Below are 13,744 nucleotides of genomic sequence, written 5' to 3' on the forward strand. Positions count from 1 at the left end.
TGGTGGCTACCCCCACCCTTTTTTATTTTTTGCTTGAGGTTGCAAACCTGGAGCTGGGCCCTGATATGACTTTTTTTTTTTTTGCCAGTCACCAATCAGCCATATCCACGGAGCAATTCTCATCGTACGCTACGTGGTTCGTACGGTTGGTACACACTTTAAGGAGGTGGCCATTTTAATTGTAATGTCATTTGCCACTTCCTTTGTTGTCTCTTTACATCCCAGCACCTGAAGCTGTGGCATTTCCTGTCTCGTGTGGTGGATGAATAGGACACAAGGGGGGATGATAGGAAGGCACCCCTGGTCCGTTAGCAATGACAAACAACGGCAGATCGGTCTCCATTCCTCACCCTCACCGAGGTTGCTGGGGGCTACGGATTCCTCACTGCTGGAGCTAAAGCAATGAGTTGCGATTAGACGTGCACGCGCTGCAAGAAAGAAAGGAGGCCCTATCACTATCTTGACAGGGAAAAGACACAGTGCGTTGGGTGAGACGCACAACGAGCGTAACCAAAAGGGTGTTGGGTGAAGGGTGCAAGTCACCAGGCTGACATTACAGCTACAGCTGATCACACACACTCACAACCGATATCTTTATTACAAACAACAAAGCTGCCCCCAACACAAACACTGGCAATGCTTTTGGCGATACTTAAATCAGACAAGATACAGATGGGGCAATTTTCAACAGCACCTAGCCCACTATAGTGAGTCCTCAAGTCCTCATCTGACTGAACACCAATTCCAGCCACTAAAAAGCGAATTTAGCCTCCTTAAAGGGTAAGTCTACACTACCGCCGTAATCAGTGGGTAGGATTGATTTTCCGGGGATCGATATATCGTGTCTAATCTAGACACTATATCGATCCTGAACGCGCTTCTTGTCGACTCACGGAACTCCACACAGCGCGAACGGTGGATAGTGGAAAGTCGACGGGGGAGACGGCACGTTGATCCCGCGCGCCGTGAGGACAGGAAGGTAAGTCAAAATAAGATACTTTGACTTCAGCTACCTATTCACGTAGCTGAAGTTGTGTATCTTAGATCTATTCCATCCCCACCCCAGTGTAGACAGCCCTAAGTCTGCCTGAAAAAATGGGACTTGGCTGCTTTTGAAAATTTTGCCCTGGATCTTCAATATCGGCAGCGATTACATTCTCGGGGGCAAACTCGGGATGATTATATGCTGTGATCAAGGAATGCAATTGATTAAGTCTATGAATTGATGCTTATTTCTATAGAGGATTGTGAGATTGCGCAGAAGCAGGCTTAAAACTAGTGTTAAATTGAGTGTTTTGCTGACAAAGTAGCAAAGAATCCTGTGGCACCTTGTAGACAGACGTTTCAGAGCATGAGCTTTCGTGGTGAATACTTCCCACTTTGTCAGATGCATCCCACGAAAGCTCATGCTCCAAAACGTCTGTTAGTCTATAAGGTGCTACAGGATTCTTTGATACTTTTGCAAAATCCAGACTAACACAACTACCCCTCTGATACTTGCTGACAAAGGGAAGTGTTACAAGGGGAGGACAGTTCCAAACTAGAGCACTAGGTGGCACTGTTTACTATGGCTCCGCAGGGACCAGCAGCCCCACTGGAGGCAGGTGCCAGCCAAGCAGCTGACCTGGGAACCTATGTAGCCACAGCATATGCCGGAGTAGCAGCAAGGGTGTGGGGCAGGAGGAGGGGAGACTGAGCCCTTCAACCTGACTGGAAGCCTTTCCCCTTTACGGATTAAGCTGTTGGACAGCCAGAGAAGCCCAATCCAAAGGAACTCGGGCAAAGCAAAGCTGGAAAGGGCTGTCAGGGAGGCAGCCCTGCCATGGGGAGTTACTGGGGAGCAGGAGAAACAACAGCAGGTGTTTCAGTTTTATTGGAATGAAGTTCTGCTCAGCTCCTCATACAAGAATTTCTGGCTCTGCCTATTCCCCTCAGCCTTCCCGTCAGGACAGCTCCATGCAGCATGTCCCTTCCCTGCAGAGCCTCTGGCCCTGAAAGATTCTGCCTTGCGTTTGCCCTTGCTTATCCTCTAGGAGTGGTACCTGGAAATCCTTGACTCCCTATTGCCAGCCCCAAGCGTTCCAAAACATAGGTCAAGGGTCCTGACAATCATGAAATGGACTTAGCAAATCACAAGGTTTTTAAACTACTGTCCTTTCAGTTCTTTTATTAGCCTTTTGATTTCTGAGCCTCAGGGCACCACGATTTCAAGCTTTTTTCTCCCACCCACAGGGCTAGAAACCTGCTTTTATAGATTTAAAATGAAAAGCTCCGATTCTCACGTCATCACATGACTCCAGGAGCTGGGTCTGTAAGAAAAGCACCAGCTGTCATGACACTTGCAGTAAGACTGCGAGAGTTGGCCAGTAACCGTGGGAGTAACCATCACCAGGATCTCTACCTTGTGACTGAGCCTTTGGTAGGACTGGGGCACCTCACATAAAGCTCCATCTCTTCCCAGCAATCTCATGTGTCACCCCTTTAGTCACACACTCAGAATTCAATTAAGGCCAAGGTTTTCAAAAGTCAAAAGTGTCTAGCAATTAAAACAGGCCTGGCTTCCAGAAGGCAGCTGCTCAGCACTTGCAGAAAATCGGGCCCTGTTAAAGGATCTCAGATTTGGCACCTGAACATGAAGGCACCAAAATGCCTAAATCTTTGGCAACTCAAGCAGAGGAGACCCTGTGAGAACGGCTGTCTCTGGAAGGGAGCGTGGCCGGGATGGATATAACGTGTGTGAGGTCTGCAAGCGAGGGGCAGCTCGGCCACACGCTTCAGTCCTTGTTGTGGCTTAGCAGAGAATATCAAACTGAAAAGGCTTCCCCCGTTTTGCAAGGGCTTTTTCAGGCATGCCTCTCAGTCATCCCAAAGCAAAGCAAAGAAAACCAGTGAAAGAGACTAGCCAAGAATAACATGGACCCAAAAGCTCTCAAATTATCTGTCGGCTGAGATGGTGGCGTGGCAGGAAAGCAAACAGGCCATTTGAAGAAGATGGCAGCACCCTAATTCGACGTCAGGCAGGCTGTGCTTTAGTCTTCTGGTCCTGTCAGGGCCGCGGTAGAGAAAGACGACGGGAAGTACTCTACAGTCACTTTGGGGACAGTCTGGGCCTTGGGTTTTGGTTTCTTGCTGGGTTTTTTCGCCCGCTGGAATTTGAAGGGATCAGAAGTGTCAATATTTCCCACCCAAAGTTCAAGTTTCTATTTCATAGTCTTCAACCAAACCATCCATCTACCCAGTTAGCTCATGATTGCCTCCTGCTGGAATGAATGGCAAATAATTTCCCAGGCCCTTGCTCAATCCTGAATGGGTCCTGGATTGAAACTAATTCTATCCCTGGCCTCACCTCTGGGGCTGCAGCCAACTCTCTGAAAACTGGACAGGGTCATTGATCTTAACCCCGATTCTACCCCTTCCAGCCATGGTCAGAGTGAAGGACGGAGGGGCCTATGGTGACTCATTCCTCCATTTCCCTCCCTTCTCGCACCAGAGAAAGGAAAACCCAGACCCACAGGGACATGTGCTGCCATCAGAGTTCGTGAGCATCTTCCACTGATGCCCACAGGAGCTGCAGATTGAGAGCAGAATATGGGTCTCTGTCCTGGGAGAGACTAATATCCCGACACCTGGTGGGCCCACAGTGCAGCTACACATCTCTACAAGGCCCACACTGAAGGCCTTAGACTTAGCAGCACCATGCGTAACCATGGGGACCACCATGGCCTCCTCCTTCTGGTGGCCCCATATGTTTCAAGAAGAGTTTCCATGTAGGTTTGTCCAAGGATGAGATGACCAATAGCCAGCCAAGGAAAACATGGACTGATTCCCTCATTGACCCGTGTTGGTTCTGTATCAGTTTCCTCTAGGGACAGTCAAGGGACAACACAAAGCACTGTAACTTCATTACCATGGGGGCAGATTGTACCTGGCTCCATGACCCCAATGGAGTGCGCCTACCTAGAAAGGTAACAGCTCACCTGCTGCTGGGTGCATTTCACAGACGTTAAAGGTGCCTCTTGTACGAAGTCCAGAACTGACACGTCGGCGGAACAATCCCTTGTTATCTGGGGAGAGAGTGAGGGAGAAGTACTTCAAAGTGGGTATCTGAGGAGCCCCGTTTCAAAGCTTCATGGAAGTGCAGTTTTGCAATCGTTTTCAACTCAGAGGAAACCTCCAGTGACAGTAATAATCATGGTGAATCATACTAAATAACACTAATACAGAACACCCTAACGGAGGCCCCATCGTGCCAAGAGCTGGACAGACATATCGCAAAGGACAATTCCTGCCCCAAAGAGCAGGCCTCACAATCTAAGTAAAGAATTATATCCGAACTAGAAACACTGGCTGTTAAACAGTGACCTCTTCTCTAGAGTTGTGCAAATCACCGATTTGTCAGTTCAGCGGCTGAATCTGTTTTTTTTCCTGAGTTGTCCCAAAGCAAATTTAAAAAAAAAAAATATGATGAAATAAAAGAGTCAGAAAAATTGTGCATCAGGTCAAATGAAGCATTTTGTTTGAGTTTTTAACCTGGTTTAATAAAAATGAAGTAAAATTCAAACCAAAAGGTTGTTTAGGATCATAAATCAAAAAAAGTCAAAACATTTTGTAATTGTTTTTTCCCCCGACTGACTCCATTTGGTGAATTCGACGCAAATTCACAAAGTGTTTCACTCGACCCAAATGTGTGTGAATAAAGTTCCTTTAGAAAAATGTTACCCAACTCTGCTGTCCTCAACCTCCATTCTAGCAGCGTTACCTGACCACTCCACTCTTCTACTGAAACAGTTCTAAGCTCTACCTTCCACTATTTCACTATATTCACCATGATAAATAGTGACCATGTCTACCTCAGTTGAAGCAGCCATTTCACAGAGCGAACCCCTTGGAATTCAGCCCCTGTTCAGAAGCTGATTTTCCAAGGTTGCTGTGCAGTTGGTTTTATTATCTAAGGAACGTAAATTATCTGACCACAAATGGGACAATGCTGGTGTTTTGTTTATTAAAATGGGAACTATGTTTTTTGGAGTCCTGTTGTACCTAGGGTGACCAGATGTCCCAATTTTTTAGGGACACTCCTGGTATTTGGGGCTTTTTCTTATATAGTCACCAATTATCCACCCCTCCACCCCGGTCGCGATTTTTCACACTCGCTATCTGGTCACTCTAGTTCTACCTCACACTGCTGGAGATGGAGCCTTCTTGCCTGAATTGTTAATTTCTTTGCAACAACATTTAAGATGGTTCAAATCATTTTACTCCTTGCAGTAACTGGTGAGTCGAATGCCTTGTAGCTTGGGACAATAGATCCTTTGCAAAGCAACATCTTCTTGAGGCCACTAGAGAGGCTGGAACATCTGGCTTAAACACATCACTCGTTTTAAGTTCTGTGGCAGGTGTAATTCTCTGGCAATGCCACGCAGCCCCTGGCAGGTGTTGTTCTGAGTCAGGTCTGAGTACAGCAGGGGTAGTCAATTATTTTTTGTCATGGTCCAAATTCCTTGGTCAAGGTGTAGTTAAAGTCCAGACTCCATAGAAGAAAATAACAACAATGATTTTGGAGTCTGTTCAAAAGCATCTGATGGTTGGGATTTGGCCTATTAACTACCCCAGGATATACAGGATCCTAAACCGTCCACAGCTCAAAGATAAAGGGCAGGTGGCTTTGACAGTGAATACACTCCCAGCTCAGCACCACTGTCCACTGAGGATACAAACTTCACATGCCCAAAAGAAAGGTTCTGCAGCACCAGTAGATTCAACCGTGTTCCCTAGAGGTGACCACAAAAAGGAGGAGAAAAAAAAAGAAAAAACCACAAGACCTACCCCTGGAACAGGCAACCTTGCAGACACAAGCCAATGGTTGAAGAGGGCTGGACACCAATTTCCTCCTTCCTTCGTTGGCGCAATGTGCAGAGGGTCAAGAGAACTAGCTTCTCTTCTGCCACTGCTGGGCTGGGTGACCATGGACCAGTCACGACCTCTGTCTGTCTGTTTGCCCTGCTATCCTTTCTCAGTCTTAGCTTCTTACATTGCAAGCTCTTGGGGGCAGAGACTTACTTTAAGGACAGCACCTAGCACACAGGGGCCCCGATCTCGGCTGGGGCCTCTAGACAGCACCATAGTACAAGGAAACTCACCAGCCCTACATTCATTTGCTTACCAAAATAACAGCAGGACTAGAAAGTCTGGGGAGGAGACCCTCTTGTGCGTGCAAATAAGAACACAGACCTGGGAGGGTGAATCATAGAAGGTTAAGGTTGGACAGGGCCGCCTGGGGGAGGGGCAAGTGGGGCAATTTGCCCCAGGCCCTGGGCCCCCCAGAGGCCCCCACGAGAGTTTTTCGGGGGCCCTGGAGTGGGGTCCTTCACTCGCTCTGAGGGCCCCAGAAAACTCTCATGGGGCCCAGGCCCCCGGAGCTTCTTCCGCTCCAGGTCTTCGGCAGCGAGAACCCCCCACCGCTGAAGACCCCAGGCCCCCTGAATCCTCTGGGCGTCCCTGAGGTTGGAAGAGACCTCAGGAGGTCATCTAGTCCAACCCCCTGCTCAAAACAGGACCAACACCAACTAAATCATCCCAGCCAGGGCTTTGCTGAGCCAGGCCTTAAAAATCTCTAAGGAAGGAGATTCCACTACCTCCCTAGATAATCCATTCCAGTGCTTCATCACCCTCCTAGTGATGTGTTCCCATGTCACATCAATCCGCGTGGGTCAAAGCCCTGGTTCCACCATCGTGCAGCAGTACCAGCCCCACACACTTCCCCTCTGAGGTTGTTTTAACAAGACATGAAGATGGCACCTGGCCATGCAAAACGCTTTACAGGACTGTTTTACATACAACAACTGCAGCCACTGGCATACAAACACCTCCCCGGCCTCCTAAAATGGGGAGGAGAATCAGGATGTGGCATGATGGATGTGGTGAGGCACGAACATCTCACCATGACCGGAGCCACGTGAAGCATGGACAGGTTTGGTCTGCAGGGAGCTGTGCCCAGATTTTCCCTCTGAACTTCTGATTTGATGAAATGCAGCTGAACCTGCCTAAGTTCCCGTCCAACAAAACCCACTCACTGTCCCCATTCCCCTGTCATGTGACCCAGGCACGCTGGACAGCTTGCAGACAACTAGGAACAGATCTGTGCCCAGTGAAACCTGAAACTCGATGATCTGCCCCAATTTCATCTGTAGGAGTTTAGCAAAACTCTAGGCGTGATGTAATGCCAGGTCAGCAGGGGTGGCAGATTGGTGTGAAACTCCATGGCTGAGGCTGTACTTAAACTTCCTTTCACCTTCAGAGCTTTCTGAGTTATAGCAACAGCCACAATGATAACTTGTGTGTTTATATACCTAGCTCAGATGAGCAAGGGCGCCCCAACTAGAACAGGGAAAACTGGAACAAAATGAATGTTACAGAGGGGCGATCGGGAACTTTTTTCTCCCAGCCCCATGACAGAAAAGCAAGGACACATTCAATGACACTTTAAAGTCAGCACAAGGAAATGCATTGTTTCACCCTCACACAAGAGCCTGTGGAACTCACTGCCACAAGACATCCCTGAGGCCAAGAGCTTAGCAGGATTCAAAAAGAGGGATCAGACATTTATATGGGTAATGAGGATATCCAGAGTGATAGTGTTAAAAGCAAACATGAGTTCTGGAAGGGATATGAACCCTCATGCGCCAGGGCTCAAGCCAATTTCTGCTGGGGGTCAGGAGGACACTTCCACTGGGGGGCTTTGTGCACCTTTCTCTGAATCAGCTGGCACCTGCCACTGCTGGAGGCAGGAGACTGGTGTGACAAACTGGGACTGTTCCATATGTTTGCTCTGAATACTGTGTTGGTGCCTCAGTGTTCCTAGGCAGTTCTTAGTATCTTGGTGTGGGATAAGGGTGTGTGATTGCTACAGAGGAAGGGCCAGTGCCCCTAACTGCCGCGGCACTCTGCTCCTAGCAACTGATGGCCTGGGCCCCTCCTCTGCAAAGGTGCCAGCTGAAAGTGTTGGAGACAAAGGGATCAGGTGACCTCCTGGCCCGGGAAAGGAGCTGAGCGAGAGGAGGGCTGGAGGAGGTTAGTCTGGAGCTACCTGGGATAAGAGTGAAGTGCAGACCTAGGGGTCTGGCTCACTGCCCCCAGAATGGACCCAGCCGAGGGGTCTGGTTCGCGGTATCTACAAGCTCTGTTTTAGACCCTGTTCCTGTATCGAATAAACCTCTGTTTTGCTGGCTGAGAGTCACGTCTGACTGCAAAGTGGGGGTGCAGCACCTGTGGCTTCCCCAGGCCCACCTGGGTGGGCTCGCTGTGGAAGCCCACGAGGGCAGAGGATGCTGAATGCTCCAAGGAGAGACCCAGGAGGTGAAGACGTGTGAGCTTCTTGCCTGAACAGTCTGCTCCACAGGAGAGGAGGCTCCCCAAAGTCCTGACTGGCTTAGTGGGGAGCAGTTCCAGAGCATCGCCCGGTGACTCCGTGACACAGGACTGACAGACCAGGGGTCTGCGCAGGCTGGCAGCTACTATGTCCAAGTGGTGCAAAGCTCGTAGCAAGAAAGGGGACAGTTTCAACAGACATACCAAACCTGTCAGAAAAATGCAGAAATTGGGCTTGGTTTTGGCTTAATTGGCTTGGGAGTTGCTAGTTGGCTAGTTTTTGGCTTAGCTTTTCCCCCCCCCCCCAGCTCCTGGGAAGTAGGAGCAAGGGGCAAGCAGGGTTAGGGGATAGTCAAGGGTGCATAGCGGGCCCACCACAGTCCCAGACTGCACGCCGGGGGGATCTAGTCGCATGGAGTGTTGGGGTTCTCAGGGACTGGCTTGTTTTGAAATGGGATTAGCTTGAGTTTTGGCGTATTGTGAAAGTCAGGGGGCTTATTTACCGCATGAAAGTTGGCAGCTGTGTTTCACACCTACCCCGTTTGGCTGATATCTGCAGTCCTCAAGGCGGTAGCTAGCCACGCTTTTCCGGCACTTCGTCTCTCTGATGGTGAAGTTGATTCTGAAGTGCGTGCCCCAGTCAAATTGCTACAAGTACAAGGACAAATCTTTTAATGGCGTCACAAAGCGATGCCTCGTGCATGAGCCAGGGCTCCCCCGGCATCCGCTACACCTGCTCGTGTCAAGGAAGCCGCTTGCTTTTCGAGGAGCATGGCAACCACACAAGGGGCTTTAAGGAGACCAATAGCTACTTGTGCGCGCATCCTGTTTGCTATCAGGCATCTATTAGGCACTGATCTCTGGGCGCATGTCTAATGGTGCACACTCGTGCTCTTACGCCAAGGTGGTAGCATAGAGACCTGCAGCACACACTCCCCTTGTTCACCAGCCATCCCTGCTTTCCCATCTGGTACCCCCCCCTCCCCCAAATAATCATCAGGGGCACAGAACTCTCCAGCCATGGACAGGGGGGCGGGGAGGGGGGCGGGAGAGCGAGCGCCTTTGAGCCCAGGTCTTGGTGGGGGAACAGACCATGCCTGCCCAAAAGGAGTCTCTCACAAACTCTTCTGCATGCCCCTGCTCGCTGCCTTTCCTCCCCCGGCACCTCTTGGTGTCCTGTGATGTGTGCTGGGACCTGGGTCAGGCCAGGCCACCACAAAGTGACACAGACTGGTGGAAGACACTAGGGAACAGCAGCAAGACATCCACCGAAGGTGAAATACACCAGGGAACTGAGTGCCCACACTGGCATCTGTGCCACTTGAGTTCTGCCCAAACCTGCTTTGAGGATTTAAATCAGGGGGCCCGAGGGCCACATCTGGGTATGGAAATTGTACGGCGGATCATGAATGCTCATAGAATTGGGGTTGGGGTGCGGGAGGGGGTGAGGGCTCTGGAGTGGGACCAGAAATGAAGAGTTCAGGGTGCAGGAGGGGGCTCCAGATTGGGGCAGAAGGTTGGGGGGGGGTGAGGACTCTGGCTGGGGGTGCAGGCTCTGGGGTGGGGCAGGGATGAAGGGTTTGGGGTGCAGGAGGATGCTCCAGGCTGGGACTAAGGGGTTCAGAGAGCAGGAGAGGGGCATGGGGTTGTGGCAAGGGGGGGAGGCTTAGAAGCATGCTCCAGGTGGTGCTTACTTCAAGCAGCTCCCAGAAACATGTACCCTCTCTAGCTCCTATGCAGAGGCATGGCCAGGTGGCAGGCAGTGCCCCGCATCTCCCATTGGCTGTGGTTCCTGGCCATTGGGAGCTGTGAGGGCAGCACTTGGGGAGGGGGCAGTGTGTGGAGCTCCCTGGCTGCCCCTATGCATAGGAACTGGGGGCGGGGGGGGCATGCTGCTGCTTCCAGGAGCCGCATGGAGCTCGAGGGCCAGATTAAAACATCTGAGGGGCCGGATGCAGCCTGTAGTTTGCCCACCCCTGATTTAAATGGTGCTTAGGTCTCTGCCCAGGGGTGAACTTCAGCCAGCAGCAGGAAAGGCACTTGCAGGCAACTGGCACATTGGGGCCAGGGGGATTGTTATGGGGATAGAGAGATGGGGAAAGAAACAGATGGCACCTGGCTCATTCTGATTCACATAGGGCCCTGCCAAAACTGGGACTGGCCCTAGCTGGGAGTGTAAATGCTCCCATCCTCCAGCGGCTGGGGGTCGATTTACTTGAGTTTCCTCTGGTAAAATAACCCTTGGTCAAACAGCAACATTCAAGAGAGGTGTAACAGACATTTCACCGCTGAAGGAGGCTGTCCCCCTGCCCACACATTATCATTTCTCCTCTCATTCCCAGCTCTGCTGGCCCCTCCCCAAGCCGGTTCTGCAGCAGCCCGCAGGTAGGCATGACCAGCAAAAAGGGACGCCGGCAGAGGCTGACCGGGCCCAAAAGGAAACGGGTGCAAAACGTAAGCAAACCTTTGACACTTCCAAGCAGCTCTGTTTACACTGGCAGCATTGGCTGGTAGGCAGAGCAAGGGCCTGGAAGTCAGGACTCCTGGATCCCGCCCCAGCCCCTTCACTCGTTCTGTGACTGAGGCTGTTTCACGCCAGGGCCTTGGTTTATGCATTTGTAAAATAGGGATGGTACGTACAGGAGTCAGACATACAGTAAAGTTCTGCGCTGAAGAGCGTCTGTGTGACAACGACAGCTCCCACCCCCCTTCAGAGTCACGGCTGCTGTGACGGAAATACCTCTTCCTTACTCCTGACACAGCTAATGGGGGAGGGAGCGGCAGTCTGCTCCCCCTCAGAGGGGTCTCGGGATGTGTAAGGTCCACTCGGCCACATCTGGGCAAGCCTTTTGGAGCCCATGGGGCTTGAGCGGGTGGCACAGAAGGCCAAACGGTGGCTTATGGGATCTGTTTTACAAAGCACACAGAAAAAGGAAAGCCGCCAGCTTGACTCTCAGAACTCTCATTTGTAAAGAGAGCACTCCAACCAGTAGGGGGCGGTGTTCTGAACTGAAGCGATAAGAAGAGGCAGCAGCAATCTAGAGGGCAAATTATGTTTCATCTCAATTAGTTGGGATCAAGTAGAAATCAGTTAAGTGGGGAAGAATCACAAGGAAACCAGAGAGTTATTTTAGCAGGAACCACTGCTTAGGCTTCCACAGTGAATTACTGTTATCTGCTGGAGATGAGTTATCTTAATTAAACTCACTTTGTAGCTAACCTCCATTTGTGAAATAAACAGAAGTCTGAATTGGAAAAAACAATGCTCTGGAACATAACCTCCACCATTCTGTTCCCTTGTCAGTTTCCATCCTCTGTAAGCCCTGAGTTTGGAGGAAAAGTTCTGCAGTGGTTTAGTCAGATCTTAAGCAATCCTCTTGTGCAATCTTTCGTTGCAGTTGATGGAATGCATTGGCTATTTTCCCTCCTGTCCTTTCTGGCTTACAGGCCCTGAGCTCTCTGACACTTTCTCTATTCCTGTCACTTCACCTTGTTTGCCTTACTGTGCTCTCTGGCTGTTTTGGATTTGTCATTCTCTTCCTTTTGCGATAGCTCCCTTCCCCACCCCTGGCTCCCCACATACTGTGTCCCTTCTTTTCCAGTGCCTGTTGGTGCCTTGCCTGCTACTGGCCTCTCCCCCACCCAGCTCTGGGCAGGCTCCCTCCAGACTCCACCAGCTGTTTCCACCGCTCTGTTTAGCCTGCTAACAACAGTGCTCTGTGTTGATGGGTGAGAGAGACTGCTGCCTGCTCTTCCCTGCTGGTTTTGATCCCCACCCTGCCTTGATGCGCCAAAACAGACATTCCAAGAATCAAGCGCGCTTAGGGTGACCAGATGTCCCGATTTTATAGGGACAGTCCCACTATTTGGGGCTTTTTTTAAATATATATATATATATAGGCTTCTATTATCTCCCACTCCCTTTCCTGATTTTTCATGCCTGCTATCTGGTCACCCTAAGTGCACCCCACTTCAATGGCTCCAGAATCTCTGGAGTTCTCTAGGTCCCCATTAAAACAAACAAAAAAAATCCTTTCTGAACACCAGGAGGCTGCTCAGAAGCAGCCAACTTGCACGGTTCCCGTGGCTCATTCGACCCACCAGCCTCCAGCACACTTGGGGATTTGCAGCCCCCTTGATCTGGCGTCCAGGAGAGAGTGAATGCAGAGCCCTGAGAATCCTCTGCCCAGTCCCTCTTCCCAGCAGGGCGACAGTGACCTGGTTTGTCCAGCGCTTTGCTAGAGAAGGAGGGCAGCCTAGTTCCCTAGGAGACAAGGAGTCAATAAGTCTCCACGGGAAAGTTGCACCAGTTTAAAGGGAATTTTGAAACCAATTTGGTGAATGTGGTACAAACCCACATGGAGACATTTCCATTTCAAGGTGGCTTATTTCCATTTAGATTAAATCCCTTTCTGGTCTACTTAAAGCTACACTGAAATAAATGCCCCCGATCCTGGCTTAAATTCACACCTTCCGCTAAACCAGTTCAGCTCCCATGTAGACAAGCTTTGCCTATGGGGAGAATTCAGCAGGAAATCTGGCTTTATATAGGATTTGTTTTATAGGCTTGCCTATATCACGCTCCTCGTTGTATCTTTAGCACTTACATTCCTGCCTCAGTTCAGTTTCAAGAGTTCTTCCTGCTATTATACATATATTGTAAAAGCCCCCATCTCCCCCCCCCCCCGCACTATGGGCTAACGTCTATGGGGAAAAGGAGAATCCAAAACCAATGCATTCTTACCGTTTTGTGGAAGCTTTTGAGCTTCAACAGCTTGAACATTGCCTGCGTTCCAGTTTCTTGATTATAGGCCTCGACCGCAGAACGAGCCACATCTCGGGGTGACAGCAGTTGAGCCTCCAAAAGGGGACTGGCAGTAACGGACACCCCGAGAGACGCCAGCAGGGCCACCAGGAATAGCACCACCGCCATGGCTGCTGCCGCTTCACTGACTCCGGTGGGCGAAATACGCCGACACAGCACTTCATTCCCAGTGTTAAAGACAGCAAGGCTAATGGGTCAGAGTCAATGAACTCACTGCATCAAACTTGGCAAGATGCATCCCTTTCAAAAACAAACCCAAGCCTTAGCGGCGCTCTCTGAGCTAGGCTTCGGGATGGTGCAACATATTTCAATGGTATTGATGCTGACTTCTTGGAATCCTAACTCTAAACAGCAATTTCCCAGGATCTCAGCCCAGGAACACTTAAACGGGGGTATTTATGCAGCTGGAAATAATTCTGGCCTTGGCTAAAGATAAAACGCAGCCAAACCCTTCGAGGTTTGTTGACGTGCAGCAAAGTTTGTAGGGCTCCTTTTTTCTCCCACTTCCTCCCCCCTGCAAGAGAGAAGGTTCCCAGCTGGCTGGGAGACACT

The 13,744-nt window shown here is 50.4% G+C and overlaps 1 protein-coding gene across 1 annotated transcript; it reads right to left on the reverse strand.

The window, feature by feature from the left end:
• Positions 1 to 580: 580 nt before the first annotated feature.
• LOC116819143 (cathelicidin-2-like) lies at positions 581 to 13,374 on the reverse strand. Its single transcript, XM_032770651.2, has 4 exons — positions 13,112 to 13,374; positions 8,905 to 9,015; positions 3,978 to 4,064; positions 581 to 3,146 (listed from the first exon to the last, which is right to left on the reverse strand). Exons 1-4 carry the CDS (start codon positions 13,298 to 13,300, stop codon positions 3,030 to 3,032), a joined length of 504 nt encoding a protein of 167 aa, XP_032626542.1. The 5' UTR covers positions 13,301 to 13,374; the 3' UTR covers positions 581 to 3,029.
• Positions 13,375 to 13,744: the final 370 nt, after the last annotated feature.

Source organism: Chelonoidis abingdonii, chromosome 2, assembly GCF_003597395.2.
Source record: "Chelonoidis abingdonii isolate Lonesome George chromosome 2, CheloAbing_2.0, whole genome shotgun sequence".
Taxonomy (NCBI): domain Eukaryota; kingdom Metazoa; phylum Chordata; order Testudines; family Testudinidae; genus Chelonoidis; species Chelonoidis abingdonii.